The sequence below is a fragment of the Pygoscelis adeliae genome, unplaced genomic scaffold, assembly GCF_000699105.1.
Source record: "Pygoscelis adeliae isolate BGI_AS28 unplaced genomic scaffold, ASM69910v1 Scaffold209, whole genome shotgun sequence".
NCBI lineage: Eukaryota > Metazoa > Chordata > Aves > Sphenisciformes > Spheniscidae > Pygoscelis > Pygoscelis adeliae.
The window spans coordinates 1,597,973-1,613,918 of record NW_008825538.1 but is presented as its reverse complement, the minus strand read 5'-3'; the positions used below and the strand labels follow the sequence as shown (position 1 = coordinate 1,613,918).

The 15,946-nt window shown below is 36.2% G+C and overlaps 1 protein-coding gene across 4 annotated transcripts in view; it reads right to left on the bottom strand.

Moving 5' to 3' along the window:
• Positions 1-7,403: 7,403 nt before the first annotated feature.
• The window catches only part of CTNNA2 (catenin (cadherin-associated protein), alpha 2), a 478,985-nt gene continuing 470,442 nt past the window's right edge, over positions 7,404-15,946 (bottom strand). For 3 of the 4 annotated variants that reach the window (XM_009331865.1, XM_009331864.1, XM_009331868.1), the window contains one exon: positions 7,679-7,966. In XM_009331865.1, coding sequence (XP_009330140.1) covers positions 7,679-7,966 — 288 coding nt within the window. Of the gene's footprint in view, positions 7,967-15,946 lie in introns of all 4 variants that reach the window. The other variant, XM_009331867.1, reaches the window with a different exon arrangement.

Below are 15,946 nucleotides of genomic sequence, written 5' to 3'. Positions count from 1 at the left end.
GGTGGGGGGAGTGAGCGAGCGGCTGTGTGGTGCTCAGTTGCTGGCTGAGGTTAAACCACGACATAGCTAAAGCAAAAGCAGCGCACGCAAGCAAAGCAAAACAAGGAATTCATTCACTGTTTCCCACCAGCAGGCAGGTGTTCAGCCATCTCCAGGAAAGCAGGGCTCCATCACGCGTAACGGTGACTTGGGAAGACAAACGCCATCACTGCAAATGTCCCCCCCTTCCTTCTTCTTCCCCCAGCTTTATACGCTGAGCATGATGTCATATGGTGTGGAATATCCCTTGGGTCAGTTGGGGTCAGCTGTCCCATCTGTGCCCCCTCCCAACTTCTTGTGCCCCCCCAGCCTGCTCGCTGGTGGGGTGGGGTGAGGAGCAGAAAAGGCCTTGACTCTGTGTCAGCACTGCTCAGCAGTAAGGAAAATATGCCTGTGTTATCAACACTGTTTCCAGCACAAATCCAAACCATAGCCCCACACTAGCTACTAGGAAGAAAATTAACTCTCAGCCAAAACCAGCACAAATGGCTTTCACACAAACACTGTAATACAGATATAGAATATAAAACCCTTTTCCTGACTCTTTTAAAAGTAATTAGAAAAATTATTGCTTTTGTTGTGCAAAACTTATATACCAGCCCTAAAATATTAATAGGTGAAACCGTTATCCAAGTCCCCTTCAATCATGAGACTCTCCACTGTTCCAGTCCTTTAGATGAGCTCTCCTGTCCATAACATTTGTATTTACACTTGTGCTACAGCTTCTTCATGTTGAAGTGTTAAACATTTACCTGTAAAAGAGAAAGAATAGGTAGAGATGGATCTGTTAAAGCAGGCAATAAAACTATAAAGAAATAAAGAAAGAGAAAAAGCAACCAGCAGGGTCTTCCCCAATACAGTTTTTGTGAGTCAAGAAAGTACCTATGATTTATGAACTTATATCACTCCTTCCCCTTCCCATAGATATTTCTTTCATATTGTGTACATGCAAAATAAGTGCTGAGATGCAAGTTGGATTTTTTTCCCCACTTAATCATTTGACAAGTCATTGTTCTAGCTAAAAGAAAAATAAAGATGATTTCTATGAGCAATAGAAGCATTTGAAGATGCACACACTGAGAAAAGCTAAAATCTCTTCCTATGGAATGGTGACTAATATTCAATGCGCCACACGGCTGACATGTACGATACGTGTAGCACACCTTACGATCTCAGGCAAGGCATGTTTCCACCAATCCACACAAACATAAACGTGTAGTTTAAACTGCTCCCAGTGAAAGGGATCTCCCACAGTGTGTGAGATCCAGCTAACGTGATTTTTGAGATATCATTGCCAGTGAAGAGAGATCATAAATGTCCCCCCTGCCCCCCGACATACACAATTGTGTGAGCACCCAAATCAGCTTAGATCAGGGCACTAGGGAAAAGAGGAGCTTTTCTCCACAGGGCAAATAAATGGATCACTGAAATACCATTGAGCTTCTCTGAGCTCTTAGCTGTGCATACTGCAGATTTAAAACCCTGCCTTAAGGGACAAATGAAACTAAGAGGCACGTAGGCTTCACATAGCTCTGTGACAAAGTCTAGTGATCTTAATTTATTCCACAATTACGTCCCAAATAATGGATCTTCCTTACGGTCTCAGTTGTAGACCAGGGCCTAATTAATAATGAAAATTGAGTATGACAACTAGCAGGGTCTCTGTTAGCTCCTGCCGGTTCCAGACACCGGGCTGCATAACACTGACTAACGCTGGGCAGTAACGCCGCTGGCAAGCTAAAGAAAACAAGGAGCCTATGGTTTAACTGAACCAGGCTTGACTTCCATATAGCCAAAAAATATATATATACACAAACACACATATATGTGGATACATATATACATGTATATGCATAGATACATACATATATTTGAAAAGTCAGGCATTGGGATCTTCAGAGATCTTAAAAACTCAATACATCCCATACAGAAGGTCTTGTGACATCTTTGTGATATTCCAGCTAAATAAAGGCAACACTGGCTTCCTGGGAAGTAGACTGCTACTTGGTAGATTTTTGGCCATCTAAATCTCTGTGTATCCTGGGAATTTTTGTGTGTACATGCACACACACATGAAGTACACATAAATAAAAAGAGACACAATTGAAGAAAAATCATCAAATAGATTAAGAGAAATTAAGATTAAAAAAATGGATTTTTTTCCATTTATCCTTCTGTTAGCAGCCAAATCAATGGTTCAGTGAGGAGATAGAGCCATTAAGACAACTTAATATGACCTCCTGAAAATGCAGGCCAAAGAACCTTTTTTTCATAATTTCTGCATGAAACGTTTCAGAAAAAAATAATAAATCAAATACATCTTTCTAGCATACTCATTGTCTCTGAATATTATAGGAGGCTTTGGAAACATTACTTTATTTCTCTTTCTTCCTTGTATTTAATTTTAGCGAGCTGGGATAAAACAGGTAAGTATAAACATTTCACATTCTGCAAAGATGCATCTCTTTTCAAGTCCATTATTATGCAGTAATTACCAAACAATACTGGAACTTTGAAATTTTACCCAAAGGGAGAAGCTAATATTGGGTAGCAGCTACTCACCTATGACACCTCACCTGACATTATCAAAGAAGGAAACATTGCTCAAGTAATTAAATATTTATTCCTTTAAAACTATAACTAGAGCACAAAAATACATTTCTACCTCCCACAGCTTTTATCAAGCTGTCAAGTTCTCCATAGCTTGGTGTTAACTGAGTCATAAAGGGAAAAATATCTAAAGCAGGAGAAATGTGTGAACCCTTGCTTGAGGATGCACTTGGTCATTCAGTGAGAAACCAGAAAAATTCTTGACTATTCCTAATCTCTGCAGGTGCAAGTCAGCAGCAAGATTGGTATGTGCTTAACTTCCAAATAAATGCTTGAATTCACTGCTAAGGTGACATGGGATAATCTGTCTGTCCTTGGACACAGCTTCAGCTGTGACCTTTCTCTTCTGGACAAACTACTGACGAGGTTCAAACCAAAAACCTTCTCTTTCTCTATTCCAGCTTCCTTCTTTCTACACACATATTCATCCTCTGCCTTGCAAAAGTAACTGAACAACCAAGTCTGATCTGAAATATTGCTTGAAGGCATTTTTATAAATAAAGTGAAAGGAGATACATTGCCTTATTTCCATTATAAGCCTTTAATTTAGATTCATACTGGGGGGTTCATTAAAAAAAAACCCCACAACTCACTTGGTTTTTGCTTGAAAATCCCATTGAAATCTACATTTTTATAGGCAGAAATGTCATTTTAAGCCTATAAATATACATCCTCTTTATTAAACTCGATTTTCATAGAGACACAAGAAACTTGTTTTGGCCATTTTTCATGTGGAGATATAAAACAATGTGCTAGATATAAAAATATCCACCCAGTATTTTTGTCTTTGTGGGATTGTTTCCCATTGCATTTCTACACCTTGGTCCACCTCTTTTTAAAAGAACTGAACTATTGATCAGTATTTCACACTCTAAAGACACAGTAGCAAGAAAATACTGGATCAAAGTGAATCTGTGCTGAGCTTTACCCCCTGCTTCCTTATTATCAAAGTATTTTTTCAACTTTAAGCATATGAATACTATCATTTATATGCAGCCAAGCACTTAAACTCTTGTATAAGTTTAATGATGTCATTGAGATCACTGGGGATTAAGGATAAAAAAGTGCTATGTATGAGTAATGTGCTAAGTTATTTTACTACACTTAGGTTTCATTTCTTTGTCCCATCCAAAACATCTATTCCTTTCTAGTAATATGCCTTGCTCAATAGCTCCTTGACTACTAGCTTCTTGACCTAAGATACATATTTAGCTACTTTAACTCTCCTTCTCACTTTCAACTTCTTAATTTAATAAATAAACCAACAAGGAATCTTAGGAAAATTATTTTAAAAGTTATCTAAAAGTTCTCAGGCTTTCTGTTTTCTCTGGCTTCTTAATTCAGAAATTAAGAAGCTGTTCTTGCTGAAGAAGTATATTTATGAACCGAAATATTCTGCTAGCCCTTTTTCCGTATTTTATTAAGACAGGAAGTAAGCCAAACCCCTTTCTCTAGCCTTCTCCTCATGGCTGGAGGTCACAAGATACAACCATTTCTGGAAGAAGCATATAACTCACTCTTGTAACTTGGGTTTCTAGTTTCTCCTAGAGAAGAAACAATTCCTGGCATGTGAATAACAAGAAGAGTGACCACAGCACGGAAGACCACACTAGGATAGAAACTGCCCCTAGCTCAAGGATGCCTGCCTGACCTCCATGCTGATCTTCAAACCAGTCATTTGTTGTACATTCATCTGCTGGAAGCAAATAATTATTTAAAAATAACTAAATTCTGTCATCAAGAAACATATAATTGTAATTTCTAGAAACAGCTTCTCTTGCATTGTAGGTACAATTCAAAGAGAAAATTTTCAAGGTTGTATATATACAGGAATACGTATGGTAGCCATATATTTGGCTTGTGAACAAAGGTGATAGTCACGAGAAACAGACGCGGCTTTCCGATCAAAGGTTGTGGAGGTCCAGCAGTTCTTCATTACACTATGCTGGTGATATGGGTTCCTTTACACCAGTGGAGGACTGGCTGGAGTGAACATTTCCAAAATCCACACACGCTATTTTATGCCTACACTTTCTATTAGACTTAAATCTAGATCTTTAAGATCTGCAAGATTTCAAGATGGAAAGTCTGTGGGATGAATTCTTGGATGGTGTAGTCAATGGAATTATTGTGGCAACTGTGACATTTTGAAAATGAATTCCACATTTTACTGATTTAAAAAAAGTATTTTTTTATTATTGAACTTGCTGTTTGATAATTCATTGTGTCACACCTAATTTTTGAGTTATAAGGACCAGTGATTACTTGTTCTGTATGTATTCATCTCATAGCTTCGCTATTGATGACCCTGAAGAAAATGGAGACTCTTACCTTATTTAGTCTTTCCTTATATGAAAGCAGTTCCAGACTTTGTAATCCTTCTCACGTTTCCATGTACATTTCCATCCTACACCATTTCTTCTTTGAGATGAGTTGATAAAAACTGCATGAAGTATTCGAACATAGGCACATCCCTGATGTATAGTATCATTCAATATTTTCCTCTTTCTCTATTAAACCTTTTCTCATCAATCTTACCATTCTCCTGGCTTTACTCACAAGCTAAGCACTGAACTTGTATGTTCTGGTTGTTTTTTGGCTCTTGTTTTCATGTGCATTACTTTTCATTTATCAACATAAAGATATTTATGTTGATAAATGAAGATTACATAAAGATATTTAGAGCATAGATAGGCCCCTTCAAAAGGCAAACAGTCCATCCTGAAGTAGCACTCTAATTGAAGCCAAAGAAGTTGCCCAGTATCATTCTGGGTTTCACCTTCACAGACTTATTTCCCTTAGCATTTTGCTAACTGCCACTGTCACTATTTTGACCGAGTGACTGGTAATGGATTCCTTGTATTACAGTCTTCCTCTTTAGCCATTGGAGCCTTAATCAGGGGAGACTCTACAAAACATATTCATAGACGTCATTGTCTATATGCTTTCTTGTAAGCATGTCTACGTATGAGATGCCTCTTATAGCAACAATATAATTTTAAAGCAACCATTCAGTTAATCCATCACAGTTTTAGACCAAAACACTTCTGAACAAAGGCTATGACTTTTATTTGTGGCCAGTTGCCTCTTTTCTTTTTTCATGCACCATACTGGGACATTTTTATTTGTCTGTTAGTTGCTATTTTTTCTTTAAACTCAGTATCCATCTTTTGTCTCTGTAATTTCATTTGTAAAGATCCCAGTTACTTTTAGGCAGCTTATTGGTACCACAATTAATCCCAGTCTATGTCAGACTACAGGACATTATAGGGAAAGGTCTTCAGGGACTTCCCCACATCTTCTAATGTATTTTGATCATGTGTACAGTCTCCACTTGTGATTGGGGAACCTTCTTATTATACAGTACAACCAAACAAAGCAAAAATAGTAAATTCCTAAAAGGCCTCTGTGAGTACATTTCTGCATAAAGATTGTGTAGGAGGGCAATAGAACAAAATTTGGTACGTTGCTATTCTGAGGAATAATCAGCGTATCCAAGACAAGCATCCAAACATCTCTCAAAAACACTGTAAGGGATGTACATGTCACTTATGGTATACCTCACTGTTTATCACAGTAGTTCAAATCCCTTACGAGGTCATGAATGTTCTCTTAAGTTGTTAGTCTTTAATTATAAGAAAAATAAATACATGCTCATTGTTTTATTTTCATAGATAACAAGACCTCTTCATAACACTGATATGACCTCTGTAGTTGAGCCAACTCTTGGGGCTAAAAGGGAACAAAAGTAGGTACTGCATTTCTTTGTGCAGTGTTTTTTTACGCAGGTCTATACAGTGTGGCACAATAGATGATTTCCAAGGTTCGGAGATGTCAACCTTATAAGCTTAATAAATTGAACTATCTTTGTGCTGTTTCTGAGGTGTTGTATTTAAACAAATAATTTCATCCCACATTTGACAAGCTCGTCTCATATGTACTGAGGTTTAAATCTGTCTCAGATTGAAACTCTGTTTTTGACCCACTGGCCATGTTTGGCTATCCTGGTTATAAAACATGAGCAAATGAATGTAAAGTTGTCTTTCCTTCACCAAGGAAAAAAAGAAAAAAAGAAAAAAAGGAATCATGAGGCAAAATTAATCACTGTTTACATCAACTATGATGAAGGAGATATCTGTGCATTAAAAGAGATGAGCCATATTGAAGATTCCAAGGTTAAATGAGTTTATTGAGTTAGTGGTTACAATGGTATGTCAGATACCTGTAATCCAAGCTACACCTACATATTTGCCTCTAAATTCTCACACTGTCAGTTTCCGTGTCTCTAAACATTCCACCACCAGGTCTTCTATTACTAATATTATAATAATAATCATAATAATAATCATAATATAAAAGGCAATGTCAATCACCATATTGTGCTTCATACTCCACCATAAGGAATTTAATTGGCAAAAGTAAACCTCTGGTCATATTAATGGGATTAATTGAAATGTGAGCAGTCATAACACTACTAGAATATAAAGAACAAAATATGGTTTAAAAGAAGCGTTTTTAAGATGAATTAGTTTGTATCTGTTTTAAAAATTCACATACCATAATGAAGATGACTTAAAAGTTATATCATTTAATTATTGGGCCACACATTTAAGCATATTGGCTAGTACATTTTTGCACTGGAACAGAAGCAATACAAGCTTTATGGTCTACCATTACAATTCCATTTTTTTTCACTTAATATACCTGCCAACCTAATGTTTCTTGCATGCATAAAAATTTCTGGGTTTAGACTTGAATTTATTATTTAACCCACACGTACCCCTGTGATGCAAATTCTTTGGCCAATTCAATGCTATAGTTTAGTTTAAAAAGTAAGCTTGGAATAAGTCCATTTAACATCAGAAGAGAATGCCCTAAATTTTGGCATTGCAGAAAGTTAGTTACTTCAACAGAGTCTCAGGTTGCATGCAAATTGACACTGCTTCCCCCCACCCCATGCCAGACGCATACAAGTCGGCAGGTATGCATACAAAAAGAATATAAAACCCTCCTGGTAAAGCTTAGTGTTTTAGAACGAATCCATAGCTTTAAATTCACTTAAGGCCTGTACAGGGGAAATATGTTTCTTCTGGGACCCTCTTCTCACTCTTGTCTGATATTCTTCTGGTTTTTCTCTCTTTACTAGAGGTTTCTTCTCAGGGGCCTTCATCTTCCAAGATACAACTGGGGAGTTCACTGCAGCAGTGCCATAGACCTTCTGATATTTAGTAGAAGCCACATATGATGCTTTCACTGTAAGGACCACAGCGTTCATCAGATTTTTAGCCGCCTGGATGAGAGAAGTGGCACTGTCCAGCTACAAATAGAAAAGAAAATGAAATACAGCAAGGTTAGGCCACGACTGGATCACCGGACCATTTCCTGACTGAAGTCTGGATACTCTCCGATCTCATTAAAGATTAAATGAATTCTCTCCCTTAGGATTAATCAAGTAGCTTGTAGTAACAAGCACCAGCAACAACATGCACCGAACTGTAAAGGTAAGACTGTGGTACCTCACATTAAATTTTTTAATAATTCAAAGGCAAAGCTTGTGTTGGCTGTTTTTTTGTTGTTGATTCTTTTTCTATGGGTGAAGAAGTTGCCTGTTTTTTTCACAAAAAACATGACTTCTCACTTAAACCTTTAAAAATTTACTTTTACATGTCAGAAACCGCAAAAGGTCAATGGATTTTTTCAAGTATGCAAGTTTGTTCTAATTATTCCTATTAAAGCCCAGGATAACACCCCCAAAGATGTCTACAGGAACACTGTGAGGCCAGTGCTGAGCTTGTTAGAGAATCCCACCTGAAAAGATGAAAGGAGATTTTGAAACCCCTAAAGAAATAAAAAGATGAAACAGTTAACTGCAGGTTTTTGTAGCTACTGTAATATTTGAGCTACTTATGTTCACAAGGAATCTTACTTTATGATTAGCAGGCTTTTCGTACATATACCGCTGCGTTTCTCCCACGCATGAGTCTGCCTGAGGTTCCTGGGTCCTCTGGATGTAAGAGGCCTTAAGAACTTGTTGAACTTCAAACCATTGGGACTTCCAGTCAACAAGCTTCCATCATACACTGAAATCAAGCACATATTCCTGGCCAAATTTTTCAAAAGGATTTAAGCATATAATGGGACTTCCAAAGCAATGTCTCAATGTTCCAAAATGCGAATTAGGCACTTGCCAAATCCAGCTGGACATCCTCAAATTAGTAGGTGCTAAAAATAAACTTTTAAGTACTGTAGCAACCCAGGTTACTATTTAGGATGTTCAGTTATTCCTTTCCCAAAATACTGAAAAAGCGGGATATACTCTTTGTGATAAAGCCTTTCAGTTCTACTATGGAAGCTGCCTCAATTTTTTATAAGTTTTTCCCAGTTTGTAGGAACGATTTTGGATGTAATATTATTTTAACTCTTTAATTCCACCCCTCTTGCTCAGTAAGATCTTCGCTATTTTCAATTAGTATAAAAGGCCTGTCTCCCTCCAAACCTTTCCTGCTCCATATTTTGGGAGCATATGACTCCTTAACATGAATTCTAGGCAAAGTAACCAGGATAAATACTCATAAGGCAATAACAAAAACCATATTATACTTCACCTCAAATATTTTGAATCATTAACAGAAGAAGAGTTCAGGAGAAACCTCTTTCTGAAGTGTCAGTGACTGATGTGAACGAGAATAGACATTACAGGAAGCCTGTGTCTGCAACCACATTCATCTATAGACTTACCTATTATTTTTTATTTCCTCAGCTGTGGCCTTGTACTCATTATGATTCATTAAATACATAAACAGCTACATACAGTGAGGTGAAAAACAAAAAAGCATTTTAATGATTTTCACGTACTTGGTGCCATTCCCTGAAATGCATAGTTAATTGCCTGCCCCCAGTAAATATTGTTCCTCAGGACTAATTTGTATTTTCTGTTAGTAAAAGAAACTAAGTTAAAAGATGGAAAATTGCATTATATGGCAGAAACATGACTGTTCAATAGGGAGTAATGAAATATAATTCAGCATAGTGTTATTCTATAACCACACTACTGCATGATTTATAAGGCTATCTGTATGTTTGTTGGCAACCAACAGATCATACTCTATTAAATTAGGATATTCTAATTTACTGCAGAGGTTTACAGTCAAGCATTATTCATTGTTAAATGATTCTTTTTGAAACACTGGTGGATTGATATTGAATATAAAGTGATACCGTCAAATAGTATTTATTTCATAATCAATGTGGATAAACTGACTGGATCAGCCTATATTGCACATTCCTGAATGAATTCTATTTGTTGAAGGTTTCTAATAGCCTTGTTGAAGGTTTATAATAGCCTCACATTTTCCAGTGTTACTTTATGAAAAGAGTTCTGGTAGCTATTTTACATGGGGCATATATTAAGGAACAGAATGATTAAAGGAAGCATTTTGAAATGAGGAGGCACCTAAATTAGATGCGTAAAACCGTACAAAGGATGCAATCTACATCTTTAAACACATTAGTAATTTTATGGAGTATATCGATAAAGGTGTGCAGAAGCATGTAATTCTGCAAGATTGGATGCGGATTGCAACAATGTCTTTTAGAAAACCACGTTACATATTTTGATGTCATTTTAATTACCTCTAGTTTCAATCTGCTGTTATAGTAGGTAAGAGCTCCCTATTTTCACCATTATTAATCACATTTTAACATGCAGTTACTTAGTCCTTGCCCTTAATATCCATTCATATTGTAAAATGCTTTCAAGTCTTGAAATCAGAAAAGAGACATAAAAACCCCATAATAGTATTAGGCTATGAGTGTTCTCCAAAATCTGCTGGTAGCCATCCCATGTATCCAATTTGGCTACCCAAGCGCTTCCAGTGATTTTCTTATTGCCTCCAGCTCCTTGCTTGTATTATGGCTCAGTAAAGAAGAATTAAACTGAACGAACATAATTTCAATTAACATTTAGATCTTACACCACTGTGTTACTTCAGTTTTAAGCTGTGCTTTGTAATCAGCAGAGCTACAGTGGCATAAAGCTGGAACGAGGCAGCAGTGAATCACGCCCTTAGTGAATTAATTCCTTACGAAATCTGGGCACAGAAACATGTGCACTTTTCCAAACAGATAATGTTAATAATAAAAAAAAAAGAAGGAAAATTTACATTTCAAATAAAAGTACCACTAGGAGATTATTGCACAGTACAGAAGGCAAACTTCACTCCCTAGCAATGGCTAGGGAATTATGAATATAACGATAGCTTTTCATGCTAACAGAGCCTTTGACTCGCTACACAAAGTAATAGTGTTCTGCTACTCAGATCTCTTTACAAACACATTTGCCTCCATTTAGGAAAAAAAGCCCTCTTAAACATAAGAGATAGATTTAGGTTATTGCCCATAAAACTCCAAGAACAGAGAATGCTGGTGAAAATTCAAAATCCATAAAGAACCTAAGAATCACTGTACTGGAGCCAGTCACCTATACAGGTTAAAATTGCCATCTACCCAGGGAAGGCATAAATCATTCAGAAAAAAACAAAACAAAACAAAAAAAGGTTTTGCTACAAGCTAACTTTATAATTAGTGAATGCAAGTGTAGAACACTGGAGCAGCAGAGCCTATTATCTGCCAAGAAGATAATTTCAGGGGGTTTCCCCCCCAAAAAATCCATAAGGCTTTGATGAGCTTTTGATCTGCTTATAAGCTGTGCTGCATTTTTCCTGCACAATATGCAGAATTTTTCCAGAATCTTGTGACAATCAAGATTTCTTGCTTCTTTTACATATACACATAATCTAAGTAAAATAACCAGCAATAACAATACCAAAAGAGCTGAAGAAGCGGGAGAGAATAAAGCTGGAAAATTTTCTCCTTAACAGTAAAGCAAATGAAAAGAGATGTTCTCCCCTGCATTACGCTACTGTAATGGGGAAGAATTACACCACAGTTTTTAGAAAGAAGCAGATTTAATTTCCAGAGATTTCTTCATATTTATAATCAGAAATATACTACAAAAAGTAAGGGAAATAGAGAAAAATGCCCCTGTATTTCCAGTAAGCAAGGACATAGTATAGGTAATTTTGAGAGAGATGGTTGTTTAAGAATGTTCTATATCATTATTGTTGATTTTAAAAAACCTTGAAAATGGGGGGAAGACATCAAAAGAATTGTAGATAGTTCCTAGTCTGGAAATATTTCAGCAGCGCAAATAGAATGACCTGTGAAATTATAGGCCAGTTCAGCTGACAGCACTCCCAAATAAAATAATGCAATGTCTCTGACAGACTCCATAAATAAAGGGAGGAAAGAAATACAGTTAATGGTAACCAAATGGTTTTGCGGGTAAAAATATTTTCAAAGTAACCTAAATCATATTTTAATGTGATTAAACTTTGGATTGCTTAAAATAATGCTGTTGATATAACTGGACTTTTGAAAGGTGTTTTGCTTGGTACTACATGACAGTTTGATTAAAAACTCAGCTGATACAAAATTAACAAGGCACATAGCGAATGATTCCAAATTCTCTAATAGCTAAGATTCCAAAAGTACGTATACACAAAAAAAACATTGCTAAACAGTGACTTTTGCAGTGTGCTCTTGGAGAAACCATTTTTCAGCTTTACAATATTAATATTTCTGTTAAAAACTTGGAAAAAAGTCACTTAACTGATGAAATTTGCAGATAACAATTGGGAAAGTGGTAAGTCATAAGAGGGCAAGTGATTGATACCTAATAAGCTGGTAAAAGTCAGAAATGTAGATTTCAGTATGGCCAACTTTATAGCAGATGATACCTACTTATACAATAAGGAATTTTACCCTATGCAGCATCCTAAGCAATCACTCCTTGAGTATACAAAAAGGAGTACACCAATGAAATAGGTTAAATTATCATATTCAGTTTATCGTGTGTCCACAGTTATGGAACACTTAGTCCTCTTCTCAATACAAGAACACCACCGAGGAATTGGAAAGAATTTAAAGAACCTGAAGAAAAAAAACCCATCTTTTATGGGGAAGATTCAGTCAGCTCTGTTTTTTCCATTAATGAAGCGAATGATTAAAAAATTAGTTGATTGAAATCAGCAAGTACATAGTAACAGAACGCTGATAATATTTCAAGTTCAACAGATTAGACAAAGATATAACAGAACTTAATAGCTGAAAGGTGAATCAGGTCATTTTAGTTATTAATTAGCTGAAAATTTTTAGCAGTAATATTAATTAATCACAAGAACTCATGAAAGATAGTGATTCTATCTCTAGAAATTGTGAAATCAATATTGGACGTTTTTGCTTAATATGCACACTCTAGTTTAAGCATAAGTATTGGACTTTTTTAATGCACATTAATTCAGGGAGCCTATGCATCAGTTATGCAGGAAGACAGCTCAGATGATAACAATGGCCCATATTGTCCTTGAAATGTATGAATGCAAAAAATTAGTAAATATTAGTAATTATTGATAAATAGAGTTTAGTCTGGTTTACTTTGTACAGACTGGGAGGAGCAACCGTCATACATGTTTAAAAAGAGCCTGTAACCCTTCGAATACTCTTGGCTAAGACTTGATTTGTATGCCTTTAGCAGGTAATTTATGCATTGCGAAGCCCTTAAGGCTACCTGTGAATTCTGGGTGCATTCCCTGCTTCTCCTTTGAAAAGGTTCAAAGCAAGTTCATGCTTTCATGGACAGGTACAGTCGCTGTTACCACAAACCAAAAGTCAACTAACAGCCTCTAGAGCAACTAAAGTTACATGAAGCAATTATGAATCTGGAGGGTGAATCAGGAATACTATTTTCCCAGATTATATTCTTATGCAACAGAACGTTTTTCTCTCAGCTGTGCTTAATAGTAAATTCAGTCCTACATATGTATGTAAGATATATGTAAGAAAAAGATCTCATTCATAATACTTATGTCTTGCATTTCTGTGGCATATTTCATGCATAAAACATGATACTATTAGTGACAGCCAATGCAAGAATGGCCTATTTGCTATTCAGATGCACTCATCCCTATGGTAGGAGACATCTGCTATTTATCAGCACTACTACGCAACGGCTGAAGCCATATTTCAGTCAGTCACTTGAAAATGCACAAAAGGTTTTCGCTAGATATGGGTCCACTGTGAGAAAACTATCCTACATATTTGAAATTCTATAACAAACAAAATGTCATTATTTGGAATGTAATGCGGTCACAATGGTGTTAAAAAGGGATCTGTGGCTATGTAGAAAAAATAGTATTATACTCCTCTTTTCCTAGCTATTTATTTTCACATTTGATTGCAATTCACTTACTCCTTTATACATGTTGAATATTTAACTCATTCTGGGGGTAGTTGCATTTTATAGGTGGCCAATCCACTGAATAACTGTACTCATCAGCATTTTTTCAATTACAGGTAAGAAACCTATGGGGATTCCCAAGCCCATTTGGTTGTATTTAACAAAGGCTGCCACCTCTTAGGACAACAGAAAGCACACAAGTACACCAAGAACTATGGATATCTTCTGTCTTCTATGGATCATTGCCATTTTAAAACACGCATTTAATTTACAAGGTCAACAGGTTACTGACTGCTTTATGCCAGTTTGAAAAAGCATAAACATATAAAAATACTCCCAATACTGGCATTCCCAATAAAAGATGACAAACGGACATAATACAGAAAATTTGTCGAGATGCATTTATACAGTTGATTTACTTATCCCAGGCTATTTTAACAGAAAAAGGATAAAAGACAAAATGATACCCCAATTCATTTGTTTTGAGGAGAATACTTAATATGAAACTAAAAACAATATGTAGATATAAATATAATCATAAAATACAATTCAGCACTGGATATCATTAAAAGCAGGGGGGAGTTATACTTCATTCACTAAATGAAGAGGTTTGAGGAAGTAATCCGTTTATGATAAAATAAGAATGCTAACTCCATGAAGTTAAGGAATACCACCTAAATGCCCTCAAATGTATCCAGCAGTCCTACAAAAAAAAATATTTTTTTTTTTGTAGCAAGACAGAAAGGCTACTTCACTGAAATACCAGGAGCCCTGCATCTCTTTTATTTCTCAATCAGCATCTGAAATAGTAAGCCTTGCACCAACTCAGAAACGCTCAGCTGGTGGAGACTGTACATTTCATAGTGGGTGCCAGAAAGCTTACAAGTATTTCTGGTTTTGAGGAAAAAAAAAAATCTTTTTGCCTTCTCAGTTGAGAGACTGAAACATGGGCTTCAGTGTCATGATCATTTGCCTATTTACTCATCTTTGCTTTGTCCTCTCTTCTGCCCTGATCAATAGCTACAACCGGATGGATCTCTAACAAGAAGCCTTGGAAAAAGCCTCACTCACAGGTTATAGTCTGAAGGATACTGCGTCCAGTTGTCTTTGGCCCAAGAGCATAGTACACCACTAGAGATATTAGGCATCTCCAGCTCTGCTGTCCATCCAGCCCTAAGTTATGTATGCACGGAAATTGCTCACTGGGTCATCTAGTAACATAGTGAAGCACCCAATTGTAAATCCTGCCAAAGTTTAGGTTTTTGCTAAGAGTGGCAGGCTACCAAGAACAGTTCCAACTAGTGTGCGTGTTCTGGAGCAAAACACAGACATGGGGAATATTAATATTGGAAACGCAGATGCTTTATGAGGCTGGAGTCTGAGGATCACAGCTCAGGGATGAGATAGCTAGTATGAGTTTTAGGCAGGACTCAGATACTCATTTGCTTTTACTTTAGTGCATCTAGTTTTACATATGATTTGTTGTACTTGTGGAAATCACTAAATGCCCTACTGATTTAGACATTATCAGAAAGTTATTTTTATATCAGTGGCTGATGTTCCATACTGTCAGTGTTTGTCCTTTTAATGAGCTAGCATGAAAGCTCATATTTTAACAACTGAAATGGTGAAATGAAAATGAAACAATTGGAAAGAACTAAAAGTTAATGTTATCCAATTCTTTTTGTGAAATATAATTATTACTGACTTATCTCCAGCCTGGCAGGTCCCAAAGGTGAAAAATATATTTTGGAATTTTTGATAGATATTAAAGTTTTTCTATTCATCAACTGTATTTACAGTCAATAAATTCTTTATCCAATACGACTTTACTGCTATAACACAACATTTACAATTTTTCTTGTAGATACCAAACATAATATAGCTTATTTCCTCAATTTTTAATATTTAATTAATATATTATTGCATTCTTTTCAGAATTTAATCAGGGAAAATATTTTGACCCATAATGAAAAATTTCTCAGGACCAGTTCTTTTCCT